Here is a 13306-nt window from a genome sequence, read left to right on the forward strand (position 1 = left end):
GAGGAATCAAGGGTATGGGAGGAAACGCGTAAAGGAGTTGTGAGCCCCAACTCAACTGAAACGCGTCCCCCAAGGCTCCCTGCATCAGAAACTGGAGGCTGCAGAATGACGGGCAGTGAGCATTCTCGTGAGTGGCGAACAGGTCCACCTGAGGAGTCCCCCACGTCCGAAAGACGTGACGAACCACCTCTGGGTGAAGCCTCCACTCAAAGTCAGCCGAGAACTGCCGACTGAGTCTGTCCGCTCGCACGTTTAGAACTCCGGCCAGATGACTTGCCATCAGACAAATCTGGTGGGCCTGAACCCAGGACCAGAGACACAGAGCCTCTCTGCAGAGACACTGCGACCCCACTCCTCCCTGCTTGTTGATATACCACATCGTGGTGGTGTTGTCCGTCAGGACTTGCACTGACAGACCGCGAAGGGAAGGGAGGAAGGAAGGCCTTGAGCGCTGGACGTATCGCCCTCAATTCCAGAAGGTTGATGTGAAGCAACCTTTCCTCTGGAGACCAAAGACCCTTGATCTCCAGATCCCCCAGATGATCACCCCATCCTAGAGTGGAGGCATCCGTGATCACTGTGGCAACCGATGGAGGAAGATGAAAATGCCTTCCTTGTGACAGATTGCCTTCCACGCTCCACCAAGACAGATCCGCTGCAGTTTCTCTGGAGATCCTCACTGACTCCCCGAGATCTCCGTTGTGTTGATACCACTGCCTGCGGAGGCACCACTGGAGTGCCCTCATGTGCCAGCGTGCATGGTTGACCAACAGAATGTAGGAAGCCATCAGACCGAGCAGGCGAAGGACCTTAAGGACTGGAACGACCGCCCCATTGTGAAATAAAGATATCATTTCCTGTTTGTCGCGAATCCTTTGAGGTGGAGGGAATGCATGACATACAGTTGTGTCCAGTACAGCACCTATGAACAGGTTGCGCTGGGAGGGCACCAGGTGAGACTTGGGTACATTTATCGAGAAACCCAACCGGTACAACAACTGAGTTGTCTCCTGCAGATGCTGGAGCACCTTCTCTGATGACTCTGCCTTGATCAGTCAGTTGTCCAAATAGGGGAATACTGGAATCCCCGACCTTCTGAGATGTGCTGCCACCACCGCCATCACCTTGGTAAAGACTCGAGGCGCAGTAGTAATTCCAAAAGGAAGGACCGCAAACTGATAGTGTTGCGAAGCCACCGTAAAACGGAGATACTTCCTGTGCGACTTCAGGATTGGGATATGGAAATACGCATCCTGCAAGTCGAGCGACACCATCCAGTCTTCTTCCAGCAGCGCTTGAAGAACCTGTGCAAGGGTGAGCATCTTGAATTTCTCTTGTTTCAGATAGAGATTCAAGATCCTGAGATCCAGGATTGGACGAAGCCTGCCATCCTTTTTGGGTATCAGAAAATACCGGGAGTAGCATCCCTGACCCCTTTCCTGCTCCGGGACCACCTCTATCGCACCCTTTCTTAACAAAGTCAGCACCTCGTCCTGCATGAGTAACAGATGTTCCTCCGTGCAAAAACCTTGGCAAGGAGGGTAATTGGGAGGGAATTCCCGAAAGGGAAGGGCATACCCATTTTCTGCGAGATTGAGAACCCAAAGATCTGATGTAACCGATTCTCAATCCCGTAGAAAGTAGGTAAGCCGACCCCCCAACGGACCCTCATGATCCTGAATGGCGGATCTAGGGCTGCTTTTCTGAGGCTGGGGGGCTAGAGGAGGTAGAGGAGGAAGAGGCTTGACGACCTAGAGGCCTAGCTCTTTGCTTTTCCCTATAAGATCTTTATAAGGGGTTCTGCTGCTGCTGCTGACCTTGCCGATAGTTGCGAAAGGAAGAGCGTCCAAAACCAGTGAACCTCTTGGCTGAAGAACCTCTGACTTGAAGTCCTAAAGATTTAGCAGTTGCTCTACTGTCTTTAAACCTCTCCATAGCCGTATCAGCCTTCTTGCCAAAGAGGCCAGATCCTTCAAAAGGCAGATCCAGCAAAGCCGCCTGAACATCTGCCGAAAAGTCTAAAGATTTCAGCCAAGCCGATCTCTTAGTGGCAACCGCAGTTCCCATGATACGTGCCACCGAGTCTGCAGTGTCCAGACCACTCTGTATCACTTGGCGTGCAGCAGCCTGTGCATCCGATAAAACCTCCTCAAAATCCTTCCTGCTGTCATCAGGAATCTTAGGAGCTAAAGAACGCATAGTGTCCATAAGAGCATGCACATATCTCCCCATAAGGCAAGTGGCATTAGTTGACTTCAACGCCATACTTGCAGAGGAGAAGGTCTTTTTTGCCACCTGATCTTGTTTCTTCGCCTCTTTGTCACCGGGGACCTGAGGAAAGGCGCTCACATTCTTTTTGGAACAGGCTGCCTGTATGACTAGACTCTCAGGTGACGGGTGAGACGTCAGAAAAGCAGGGACTTCAGGAGCAACCCTGTACCTTGTAGCCACACTTTTGGATACTGCAGGAGCTGACAAAGGTTTCTTCCGCACCTCCATAATAGGTTCTGTTAAGGCTTCATTAAACAGAAGCAATGGTTCTACCACAGAGCTAGGTGAATGCATTACTTCAGTAAGAAGATTAGACTTAAACTCCACTGTCGGTAGAGTCAATTGGAGAAGCTCCACTGCCTTCCTCATCACCACATGATAAGGCTGGACGTCCTTTGACGGCGCATCCGAGCCAGAAGGTAACTCCCACTCAGGAGAAAAATCCAGACTTCCAGCATCAGCCAGATCCTCAAAACAATCATCGTCCAGTTCACCTTCCTCCATATCAGGACGTGACTCCAACTATCTTTGCTCCTCCAAAAGGCGTTGTGCCTCCCTTCTTTTACACGCTTCGCAGCCGAATCCACCAACGACTCAAACGGAGCCGGGATCGACGTCGGTAACAAATCCGAAGGCCCAGTGGGATGCTCACGAGGTCGATCTGGAGCGGGAGACAACGGCGTCGACGACCTCGGCGGAGCCGAGTATTGCCAAGGCGGCGTCAGAGCCGGCATAAACGGCATGAATGGAGCCGGAGGATAGGAGTGAGGGACTCCTAAATTGAAGGCCAGAGGACCCATGGGACCCGGAGGTGCGCCAGAGGGGTATCACGCCCTTGTAAAGACGCCATACATTGCGTTTAAAAACGCCAATGGGTCCTGGCCTGGGGCTGGGAAGGGTGGCTGAAAACCCTCAGGCCGGTCTTGTGGAGGGTTCGGATTCGGCTCTTCGACAGGCTCAGAATCCACATCCACCTGAACCACCTCCTCATCTCGGGAATCGGCGACTGTACCTGCGACTCCGAAGGCGAGGCCTCACCTTCATAATCCGAGACATCCAGCGTGACCATCTTGGAACGCACCTTCTTCTGTGATCTCGACCTCTAGCCCGACTCCTTACCGGAACGACGTCGGTACTCATGCCTCTTCTTCTTATGTCTCCTTCTCAACTTCGAAGCATGGTCTGAAGCGGACCTCGAAGACGACTCCTCTCGAGATCTGGATCTTGATTTTGACCTCGACCTCGCCCGTCGAGAGCGAGACCTCGAAGTTTTTCCCTTGCCAGCCTTCAACTTCGCGATAAGGAGCTTGGACTCTCTTTCTCTCAAGGCCTTCGGGTTCATCTTCCGACAAGATGAACACCCATTCACATCGTAGTCAGAGCTCAAACACCATATGCAGTCCTCGTGCGGATCCGTGATGGACATCATTTTCCCGCACTCCCTGCAGGGCTTTAAGCCGGTCTTCTTTGTCGACATTATGAAGAAACCAGAAACAAAGAAGCAGAAAGCGAATAATATAAAAGTCACCAGTTGGCTACTGAGATTCCCGAAACCGTTGGCGTCGACGACGCGGAAATGAGGGAACTGATGTCATCACGCCGGCGTGGGCCTATTATGGTGTCGGTGACGTCAGTGGAGTCGCATGCGATGCCGTGCCTCTATGACGTCGTCCACGTCGGCGCGAGGCTACAAAAGAATTTCCGAATGTTGCTGACGCAAGGGGGATAGTCACAAGGTGAGTAATCCACTGGCAGATGTATCTATCAGAAAGTCTATATTGTCCCTTTTCTAGGAGTTCCAGCACCTCACGTTGCATCACCTCTCCTCTTCCGAGAGAGTTTTCTTTGGTCTGACCCCTCGTGACAGGCTTCTAAGTTCTATGCAGTAACCATCCTGGACAACATTGAAGATCCATTTGTATGATATGAAGGTCTCTATGCAGCCCCCACTGGTGTTACTTTGTGGAGAGGCTGGTAAGAGCAGTAACTAGTTGAGGAGCTGGTCTCTCACTTTTGCACTGCCCCAAAGGGCTGGGGGTGGGCTGCTTGGGGCTGCCACTGTTGTGTTGATGGCTGCTATTTCAATGCATGGTGATAGGATGACTCTGGAAACTTTCTCTTCCAGTTGGTCTCCTCATGGGGACTGCCCCTCTCCGCTGGTGACCTTGAAACTGCACAGCCCCTATGGCCTTAGCAGTGTTATGGTCCTTTCTAAGCTGTTGCCATGTGTCATCCACCGACGAGCCAAACAGCTTTTCTCAGGTGAAGGGGGTATTGATTATGCTTGCCTGCACCTTGCTCTTGAACCCAGATACACGTAGTCAGGCATGCTTCCTAGAGGTTGTGTCTGTGACCATTTTTCTACTGACTGTCAGTGGCAACAAGAGCAGACAAAGCACACATTGGTGATGGTCTTTTCTACTAGGTCCCCTGCCTGCTTTTGGAATTGCTCTGGGACAGCTTACATCAGTTCTCCCACTTCTTACCAATGTTAGTGGGTGTATCGATGTAGGAAGACAATGGAGTTAGCAGTCCTCCACTCTGTTGCCGCACCTCTCTTTATTATAAGCCTCTCCATCACCACTTTCTTGCTCTTTTTCTCTGGGATGGGCCCATAGATGTGGGGATGTTGGCTCTTTAACTTGCTGTGACCACAATGATACAATCTGCCATTGCATTTACTTGGATGAATAGTGGGTCCTTGGATCATGTTTAGTCTTCTTTTCGACCCTCGGGGTTGCAGCCTGCCAGCTCTCTGAAAGCAGAGGGAAATTTACTTTCGCGTTACGAGGATAGAAGAGGTTCAAGAAGAAAGCATGTCTTGGTCTTCTCTTCCTACAGCTATACTCTATACCTATCCGCCACCCTCTCTACCACAGAATTAATCATGGCAAAGTAGTCTGGAGGGGATGACCTCAAGAGATAGGAGTTAACTCCCTTTTCCGTCGAGGTCTTGCCCCTGGTCGTCAACGAGTTTGATGCCCTGAAATATTCCCTGGTCCTCGAGCTCTTGGTCTCTGAAGAACATTTCTTGTTCTTCCTCTTGCGACTCTGGTGTAGTCGGTGGTTCGAGTTAGACCTTCTCCATTGCCTCTGGGCTCAAATACCTCAGGTAGGACTCGGCCTAGTAGTTTGGGTTGTATTGTTCCAATTGGAACAGGGTCATGATTGATTTGCATATTGCTGGGTGCAAACAGGTGGCATGGTGTGCGAAAAAATTATGTATTGGGATGCAGTACTGAACGATTGCCAGTGGCTGAGATTAATTCAAGCATTTCATCCATCACCTTGTTGTTTCTGTAGTTGCCTCACCAAGTGCAATGGGTATGCCCTGACACAGGTCCCATTCTCATTGTGCCACTGAAATCAAGCTACATCTGGCTCATGAATCACTAATAAGGGCGAATACGTTTCTGGGTTGCTTATTTTCTGGTTCAGGGAATACCTAGCCTGGCTGTTCGGGCTAGACTGATCCGATGGAAACAGGGTCAAGTCTGATTCACATATGGCTGCTCCAAACTGAGATGGCATGGTGAGCAAAAAACGATGGACTGGGATTCAGCCCCGCAATTGCCAGTGACTGAGATCAAGTCAAGCATTCCATCCATCACCTTGTTGCTGCAGTTACATTAAGCCTTCAAAAGGATTAAAAATTCCCGAAGGGATGCTTTTAAATCCCTCTTTTGCAGAATTGCCACCATTTTGGCTTTGATCAGTCCCTCCTTTATTTCCGCATTGAGTGTCTTCGTCGATCAAGGTTGGCGGTCTTATCTTTGGAGCTGGGGCTTTAACGTCTTACCAGTTCCTTCACCATATCTAGCTCGTTTGACATCTAACACTTCTCCAGTATAGTGTCCTCCTTAAGTGTTCCTGTGACTGGACCACTGGAGCTCTGTGTTTTGCTTTCCGTCCAGTCGAATATTCTTTTGGAATAAGGCAAGTTCCGTGGGATTCGGAGTCAACGTTTTTTGGTCCACTCCCCTTTGTTTTTTGCTTGTTACCTTAGGGCGTTCTCATGGTTCTCCTTCCCTTATGTCTATTCGATGGAACATGTGACTCCAGGTCGAAGACTTCTCTCCCAGTTGTTGGGACTCTTCAGCTTGTGCTGCTTCTGTGCCCATATTGTCCTCCTCTTCACTCAGCAGCCTGAGTTCACTTAAGGATATGCTCCCCTTCTTCTGTGCCTGCAAGTTGGTGTAGTGTGCCTGCTTCAGTATCTTCGGGAGGAACTTGGTGCATGCATTGCATGCTTCAATGCTATGATCTATTGGCAAGCAGAAATTGCAGACCTGATGGTTGTCCTTCTGGGCAAACTTATGGTGGTACTTGGGACAGAATCTAAAGAGTGTTTTTCCCATTTTCCTTGACGGATTCTGGCTTGTGCCGGTGCATTTTATGACCGCGTGGTCCCCCTCCCCTGTGGTGCACTTACTTGTCGGTCATCTTCGTTTTCTCTCTCCAAAAATGTATTTTGTAGTGTAACTTTTCTTGCTGGCTTTGTTGATCCATTGACCTTGGACCTTTGGAGCTTTGGTTGATGCTTCCAGAGCAACAGTGGGTTCCGGGGTGCAGTTCTGATGGCATGGGGTACATTACATAGCACATAATGATAACCGCTGACATCCAAGAAAAAGAAGAAGAAAAAAAAGGAGGCCTAACCAACGTATTCTAGATCCAACTTGTAGATAGCAGAATAATGGACAGCAAATTAATCCAGAAAAGATCCTCTTTACACTCACCTCTTTTCCAAAAGGCATCCCAGAGATAGCTATACAGGGTGCATCAAACATTTCTTTACAGGGCCACAGGAATAATGATATTTTGTGGCATGTTGCACAAATTGACCAGTGTCACATAATCTGCAATTTGGTGCCGGATATCAGTTGTTCAACAATTATTCTACCTCAAAGGGGTCAAATGTTACTCCAAAAGGGCCACATGGTGTCAAAAAGAGACATAGTTTTTGCAGAGGGTCACCAGTCAACTGTTAGGTGAAGATTGCTGCCATCACATATTATACTGGTACTGATTAGGTGAATGCTTTGCCTAGACAGTATTGTTTGTTAATGTCCAAATAGTGAATTGTTACTATCACAGAACACAGGCTTATTTTGCACAAGTTGCGTTCTCACAATGAAAGAAAAAATCTTGCTGCAATATTTTAATGAAACAAAGTTTCAATCCATTTTTTCATGGAAAACACCAGTCAAGACGAAGTGAAAAAACTTCACCAATACACTAAATCAAACTAATCAGAAAAGAAAATCTGGTAGAATTATAAGCTTATCAACAACAATAGACACGCCATTTTGAAAGAAAATCAGAAAAAGCCTTTACTACTAACCAATCAGTCGAACAAGATGTGTCATTACCCTTGAAAAATCGACATCAGAAATATAACCTTTCCAAGCAAAAGTTTGCAAATTCAGAACACCAACCACCACATAACCACCTACTTATGTCTAACGTAACAACCATCTACAAAATCACTCAGGGCTCGTATTTCAGTGTTGCCTTAAAATGGAACTCTCTCCTCTGACCCCATAAAGCAAAAGACCCAAGTCTGGTTGAAAATGCTCACTGTCCATAGTCATTGCCCACAGTATTTGCAACTTATTTCCTGATCTGTTCACATACCTCACACCTTCCCGTATATTCGCTCTTCTCCCATTTACAACTAATGCAACATGAGCAGCATGAGCTTTCTCTCAGCTTGATCACCAGAAATTAAAAACAAAAATACTGGCTATAAGATTGTTAAATCTAACATTGTGAGTGTCCTATGGGATCAATCCCCATCAGTCCTTCCTGCTTTAACATTTACTTTCTCTTTGGTCTCTAAGCATGGTACAATACAAATCTTCTGCTACAAAAATATATAAATTGCCTTATTTCAAAACATAAAATTGTGACACTTAAAAAGAGCTTTAAGGGATTAAATCAAATCGCCCGTATGTTTGAATTCTAATTACTGGACAATTTGGCAGGGTAAAAAAAAAAAAAAACTTTTCTCCTACGACAACACGATCATTTGAATATTCCCTTGGAAAGATGAGCAACATTAAAATGCACAGCAAGAGAAAACAAGCAATGATTTCATTAAGTGATAATTTTACTATCAATGCTATATTACACACTGGAATTGTAAAAATGAAATAAGAAGCCTTATATGTTGAACCTGCATGCACTACAAATCTATGAATATAGTCCAAGCTGCATTCAAGTCAACAAAGGGAGCTTCTCAACACAAGGCCATCACACTAATTCAAGCATTTCATCCATCACATTTTTGTCCAAATCTAACAGTAAACAACTAATGATTGGACGATAACGATTTTAGCTGCACAGAAGAGACTTTGTTTCCAATGACACCATTCTATAATGAGAAGGTATAGTAACTTAGAACATAATGAATTTGTTCTTACGTGCTCTATCTCACACTTGAAAAGTTTGCTTTTCTTTTTCTTCTTTTTATTTTTGCCTTTCAGGTTAGTTTCCTCTGCTGAATTGGCCCAGCATTCCAAACAACTGTCGCCATCATCATCGTCTTTATCAACACAGTGGTGAACACATGAATCTTCACCTACAATAAAAAACTTTTCAAATCAGTAGGTGACCACAGCATGGCACAGAACTGCAATGCCTAATTGCCTAATTTCAGATTACCTGTTTCATCATGATTGCAAATTCCTTCAGTGCATGCTACATCTGAGCCTTCCCGAGATCCTGTCTCACTGCCCTCCATGCTAGATGAATAGCCACAATCACTACCATTGCAAAGGGGTGAAAAACCTAAATGAAAGCATAAAAAAACCAGATTAGTGATAGTAACAAATGTACATCATTTCAAGTTACACAAATTATACTGATTTTACTTTGCATTGGTCACCCAGTGGAAGACAATGTTAATGACTTACCTATAGTTTTCCAGTGTTTGAACCTATAACGTTTTGCACAGGTTAGGCAACTGAATAGGCAAGGACACAGCCATCAACTCTGTAACTAAAAAAGGAATTATCTTCCCTGGTAATGCTAAAGGTCTTCATAGTCTGGTTTTAACTAAATGGCCAATCATTTTAAGTACCACTTTTCTGCTACAGCAGGCTTGTTTGTGATCTGGAACCACGTAGAATCAATTTTTAGATTCAGAGAGAATTTTTTCATCATCACACAAGCTGCATTTTGTGTAAGAATGGAGGCTCTTTTTTAGCCGGAGAATAACAAACCTTTATACACAACTCGACCCATTGAGAAATGGTGTGTTTTTGTATGGCTTGACCCATCTTTGCATCCACGTAGCCTACAAAAAGTTGATCATCCACCCGGAACTGTTTTGTGCGATCCAGATAGAAGCAGAGAGCATGTTTTGGGTCCTGACGGTGGAGAATCTCTTCCGACTATGAAGGATGCAGAAAGAAGGTGGGCAAAGTAATGGTCTGCCCGATGTGGAAGGCAGTGACCACCTCAGGAAGGAAAGATGGACGGGTCCGGAGAACCACCTTGTCCGGATGAACAGACAGGAAAGGAGGCTTTGAAGAAAGAGCCTGGAGCTCACTCACCCTTGTAGCAGAAGTGATGGCTACCAGGAAAGCAGCCTTAGGGGTCAAGAGACATAAGGAACAGTTATGAAGTGGCTCAAAGGGAGCGCACATTCAATAAGATAGCATAGGATTCAAGTCCCACTGAGGCATAACGAAGGGTATTGGAGGAAAAAGATGTGTTAAGCCTTTTAAGAGCGGTTAACTACCGGGGACTTGAAAAGAGAAGGCTGATATGGCAGGCGAAGGAAGGCAGAGATGGCGGAAAGATAGCCCTTGATAGTGCCCAGAGCAGAGCCCTGCTGGGCTATAGAGAGAAGGAACAAGAGTACTGTTACGGGTACGGTAGGTGGAGGGGCGGAAGGTACCGAGTCAGACACCGGAAATAAGGATTTCAATGAAGGCTTTATTTTTAAGTATGCTTTGCGCCTTCTGCTAGATACACGCAGCTGGGAAAATTCGTCCGGATCTGTTTTGACACCCCTGGGGAACACCGGAGGGTCCAGGGTGTTTCGATCCCGTCGGCTGTGGAAGCCCGCCAGTCCGTTAGCTCTCTGGTTCACGGGGAGGTCGTAGTCTCTTTCTTGGAGCAGGGGAGCCAATCCCAGGTATGAAACAAAAACAACAAGAAAGATAGGTATTACTCCGTTGTTCGTCCCAGGATATCAGGGCCAGGGGAGTGAAGGACACCTAGTGCTTGTAGTGCAGTATTCACACACCCGCTTCAGTGCTGTAAGTGCTCGTGAGGTAGGGTGGGGTTCTGGATACAGGATACTATATACACTGTCAGGTCACACATTCGGACCACCACTTCGAGAGACCCAGCCCGCCACTTTGCCCCGTACCTTTGTGAGCCACGCTCCTCCCGTGGGAACGTGGCGGGGCGAGTCACAGTCCCGGTGGCCTCCTGGCTTGTCGTCAGCTGCTGGGCTCTTCCGACTTTCTTCTCCGTCTTCTCCAGTCTCGAACTCCACGCCTTCACCTCGGGAAACGCCGTTCGTCCACTTCCTGGATGCGTCGCCTTTTGTTTCCGTGTTGAACCAAGGGGGCAGGGCCACGGTCTCCTCGCTGTCAAACTTAAAGGGGCCGCCGGATGATTGTTCCTCATCCCAAGTTCTCCACTGGGCGGGAGCGTCACTCACGGACTGCGCTTCTGGCTATGTGGTAGACTGCTGTACAGAAACAGAAAGGGGAGTAAGGGGGGAAACAGCCGACCACCAGTCCATGCCCGCATCGGGATCATCCTCGGGGACAACACCCCGGAGTCCCGCCCCGTGACAAGTACTTTGGAAAGAGGCGCAGAAATGGGTGCCACAGCCTTTGCTGTACACCATTCCACAAATTTGTTCCACCGGCAGGCGTATACCGTCTTAGTGGAGGGGCGCCTGCCTTGTAAGATTACGTCACAGACTTCAGGAGGCAGGTCGAAAAACGCCAACTGCTGCCGATCAATCTCCATGCAAGGAGGTGGAGACTTACAGGTTCGAGTGAAGTACCATCCCCTGCTGCTGCGACAGAAGATCCTCCCGAACAGGCAGTCTGATCGGAGGATCGATGGCCATGTTGAGCAGCTCAGGATACCAGACTCTTTGTGCCCAATCCGGAGCCACAAGAATGACTTGGGCCCGGTCGCACCTGATCTTCAGCACTCTGGGCAGAAGTGGTATAGGCGGAAAGGCGTACAATAGACCGCTACTCCACTTGCGTCGAAAATAGTCGTTGAGTGAGTGCTGCCTTGAAAATTTCAACATGCAGAACTGCTGATATTGCGCGTCAGAGTGAAGACGCCATTCGTGATCCATCATGCACCTGCGGCTGAGTTTGTCCGCCCTGGCGTTCAGAGACCCAGCCAGGTGTTGAACCACCAGGAATATGCACTGCTGTTCCAGCCATGTCCAGAGGCGGAGTGCCTCCTGACATAGGGTCCACGACCCTCCCCTGCCCTCTTTGTAGCAGTAACACATGGCGGTAGTGTTGTCCGTGCAAGCCTGCACTACTCTTCCCCGGACAGAGGAAAGGAATGCTTTCAGTGCAAGACGAATCACCCGGAGCTCCAGAAGGTTGATGTGAAGCACGAACTCCACCAGACACCAAAGGCCTCTGATCTCTCCTCCCCCATGTGGCCGCCCCATCCCAGGAGAGATGCATTCGTCGCCACAGTGTCGTCTGGTTGGGAAAGGGAGAGCGATCTGCCATTGACCCAATCCTGATTCGTGAGCCACCACTGCAGTTGTTGTGCAGTGCCCTCCAAGATCTGGACGCAATCAGACAGATTCCCCATATGCTGCGCCCACTGGAACTTCAGGTCCCACTGCAGAGCCCACATATGCTACCTGGCATGATCGATCAGCAGGATGCAGGAGGCCATGAGACCCAGCAGCCTAAGGGTCATTCTGACCGAAACCCGGGATAGAGGCTGAAAGAACGAAATCATAGCCCGCATATCCCGTACTCGCTGTTCGGGAGGATGGACCCAAAATGGCGTCGTGTCCAGAACCACTCCGATGAAGAGGAGCTTCTGAGAGGGAATCAGGTGCGGCTTCAGCACATTGATGGAGAACCCCAGTGAATGCAGGAGGTCGACCGTAGTCTAGAGGTCGGCGACGACTGCCTGGGGCGAGCCCACCTTCAACAGCCAGTCGTCGAGATAGGGGAATACTGAAACCCCTGATCTGCGCAGATGAGCTGCGACCACCGCCATCACTTTCGTGAACACCCGAGGGGTGCTGGTAAGGCCAAAGGGGAGCATGGTAAACTGAAAGCACATGTGTCCTACCAGGTAACAACGGTGGGCCGGCAGGACGGGGATGTGAAAATAAGCGTCCTGCAAGTCCAACGCTACCATCCAGTCTTCCGGGTCGAGGGCAGACAAGACCTGAATAAGCGTCAACATCTTGAACTTCTCCTTCCGGAGAAAGCGTTTGACATCCCTGAGGTCCAAGATAGGACACAGGCCCTTGTCTTTCTTGGGGGCCAGAAAGTAGTGGGAGTAATATCCACGACCTACTTCTGGGACAGGAACGCGCTTGATGGCTCCCTCGGCCAAGAGAGCTGTAACTTCCTGCTGGAGAAGGGCCATATGATGATCTGACATACAGTGGTATCACGGTGGCAGGGGTAGTCTCAAAGGGGAGGGAGTAGCTCCTTCGGACTATTTGCAAAACCCACCTGTCTAATGTGATGGTGCACCAGTGGGGGAGGTGATGGCGAATCCTGCTGCCCACTGGTGTTTGATGGGCCTGAAAGGTCAGACTAGGAGGGTATGGAGGTTGCTGCAGAGGGGAGTTGGTGGACTGGCCAGCCTGCTGGCCCCTGGAACCATGCCGGTTGTTTCCAAGTCCCAGGCCACGCGAAGGTTGGGTAACTTGCTGCAGCCTGTGGCTCTGGGCGAGACATAGCGGGGCACCCCTTCCATAGCCACGAAAAGGGCGAAAAGCAGACTGCAGCGGACTGGTGGAAAGGCCCACGGAATTGGTCGTACCTAGGGAGACCTTGAA

At 48.8% G+C, this 13306-nt stretch overlaps 1 protein-coding gene across 5 annotated transcripts in view; it reads right to left on the minus strand.

Moving 5' to 3' along the window:
* Positions 1-13306, minus strand: part of GGNBP2 (gametogenetin binding protein 2) — a 668014-nt gene that overhangs the window by 94864 nt on the left and 559844 nt on the right. For all 5 annotated transcript variants that reach the window (XM_078679788.1, XM_078679790.1, XM_078679791.1 and 2 more), the window contains 2 exons: positions 8938-9063; positions 8697-8854 (listed from right to left, as the gene is read on the minus strand). In XM_078679788.1, the coding sequence (XP_078535914.1) occupies positions 8697-8854; positions 8938-9063 (284 nt within the window). The remainder of the gene's footprint in view (positions 1-8696; positions 8855-8937; positions 9064-13306) is intronic.

This window comes from Lissotriton helveticus, chromosome 3_1, assembly GCF_964261635.1.
Source record: "Lissotriton helveticus chromosome 3_1, aLisHel1.1, whole genome shotgun sequence".
Lineage (NCBI taxonomy): Eukaryota > Metazoa > Chordata > Amphibia > Caudata > Salamandridae > Lissotriton > Lissotriton helveticus.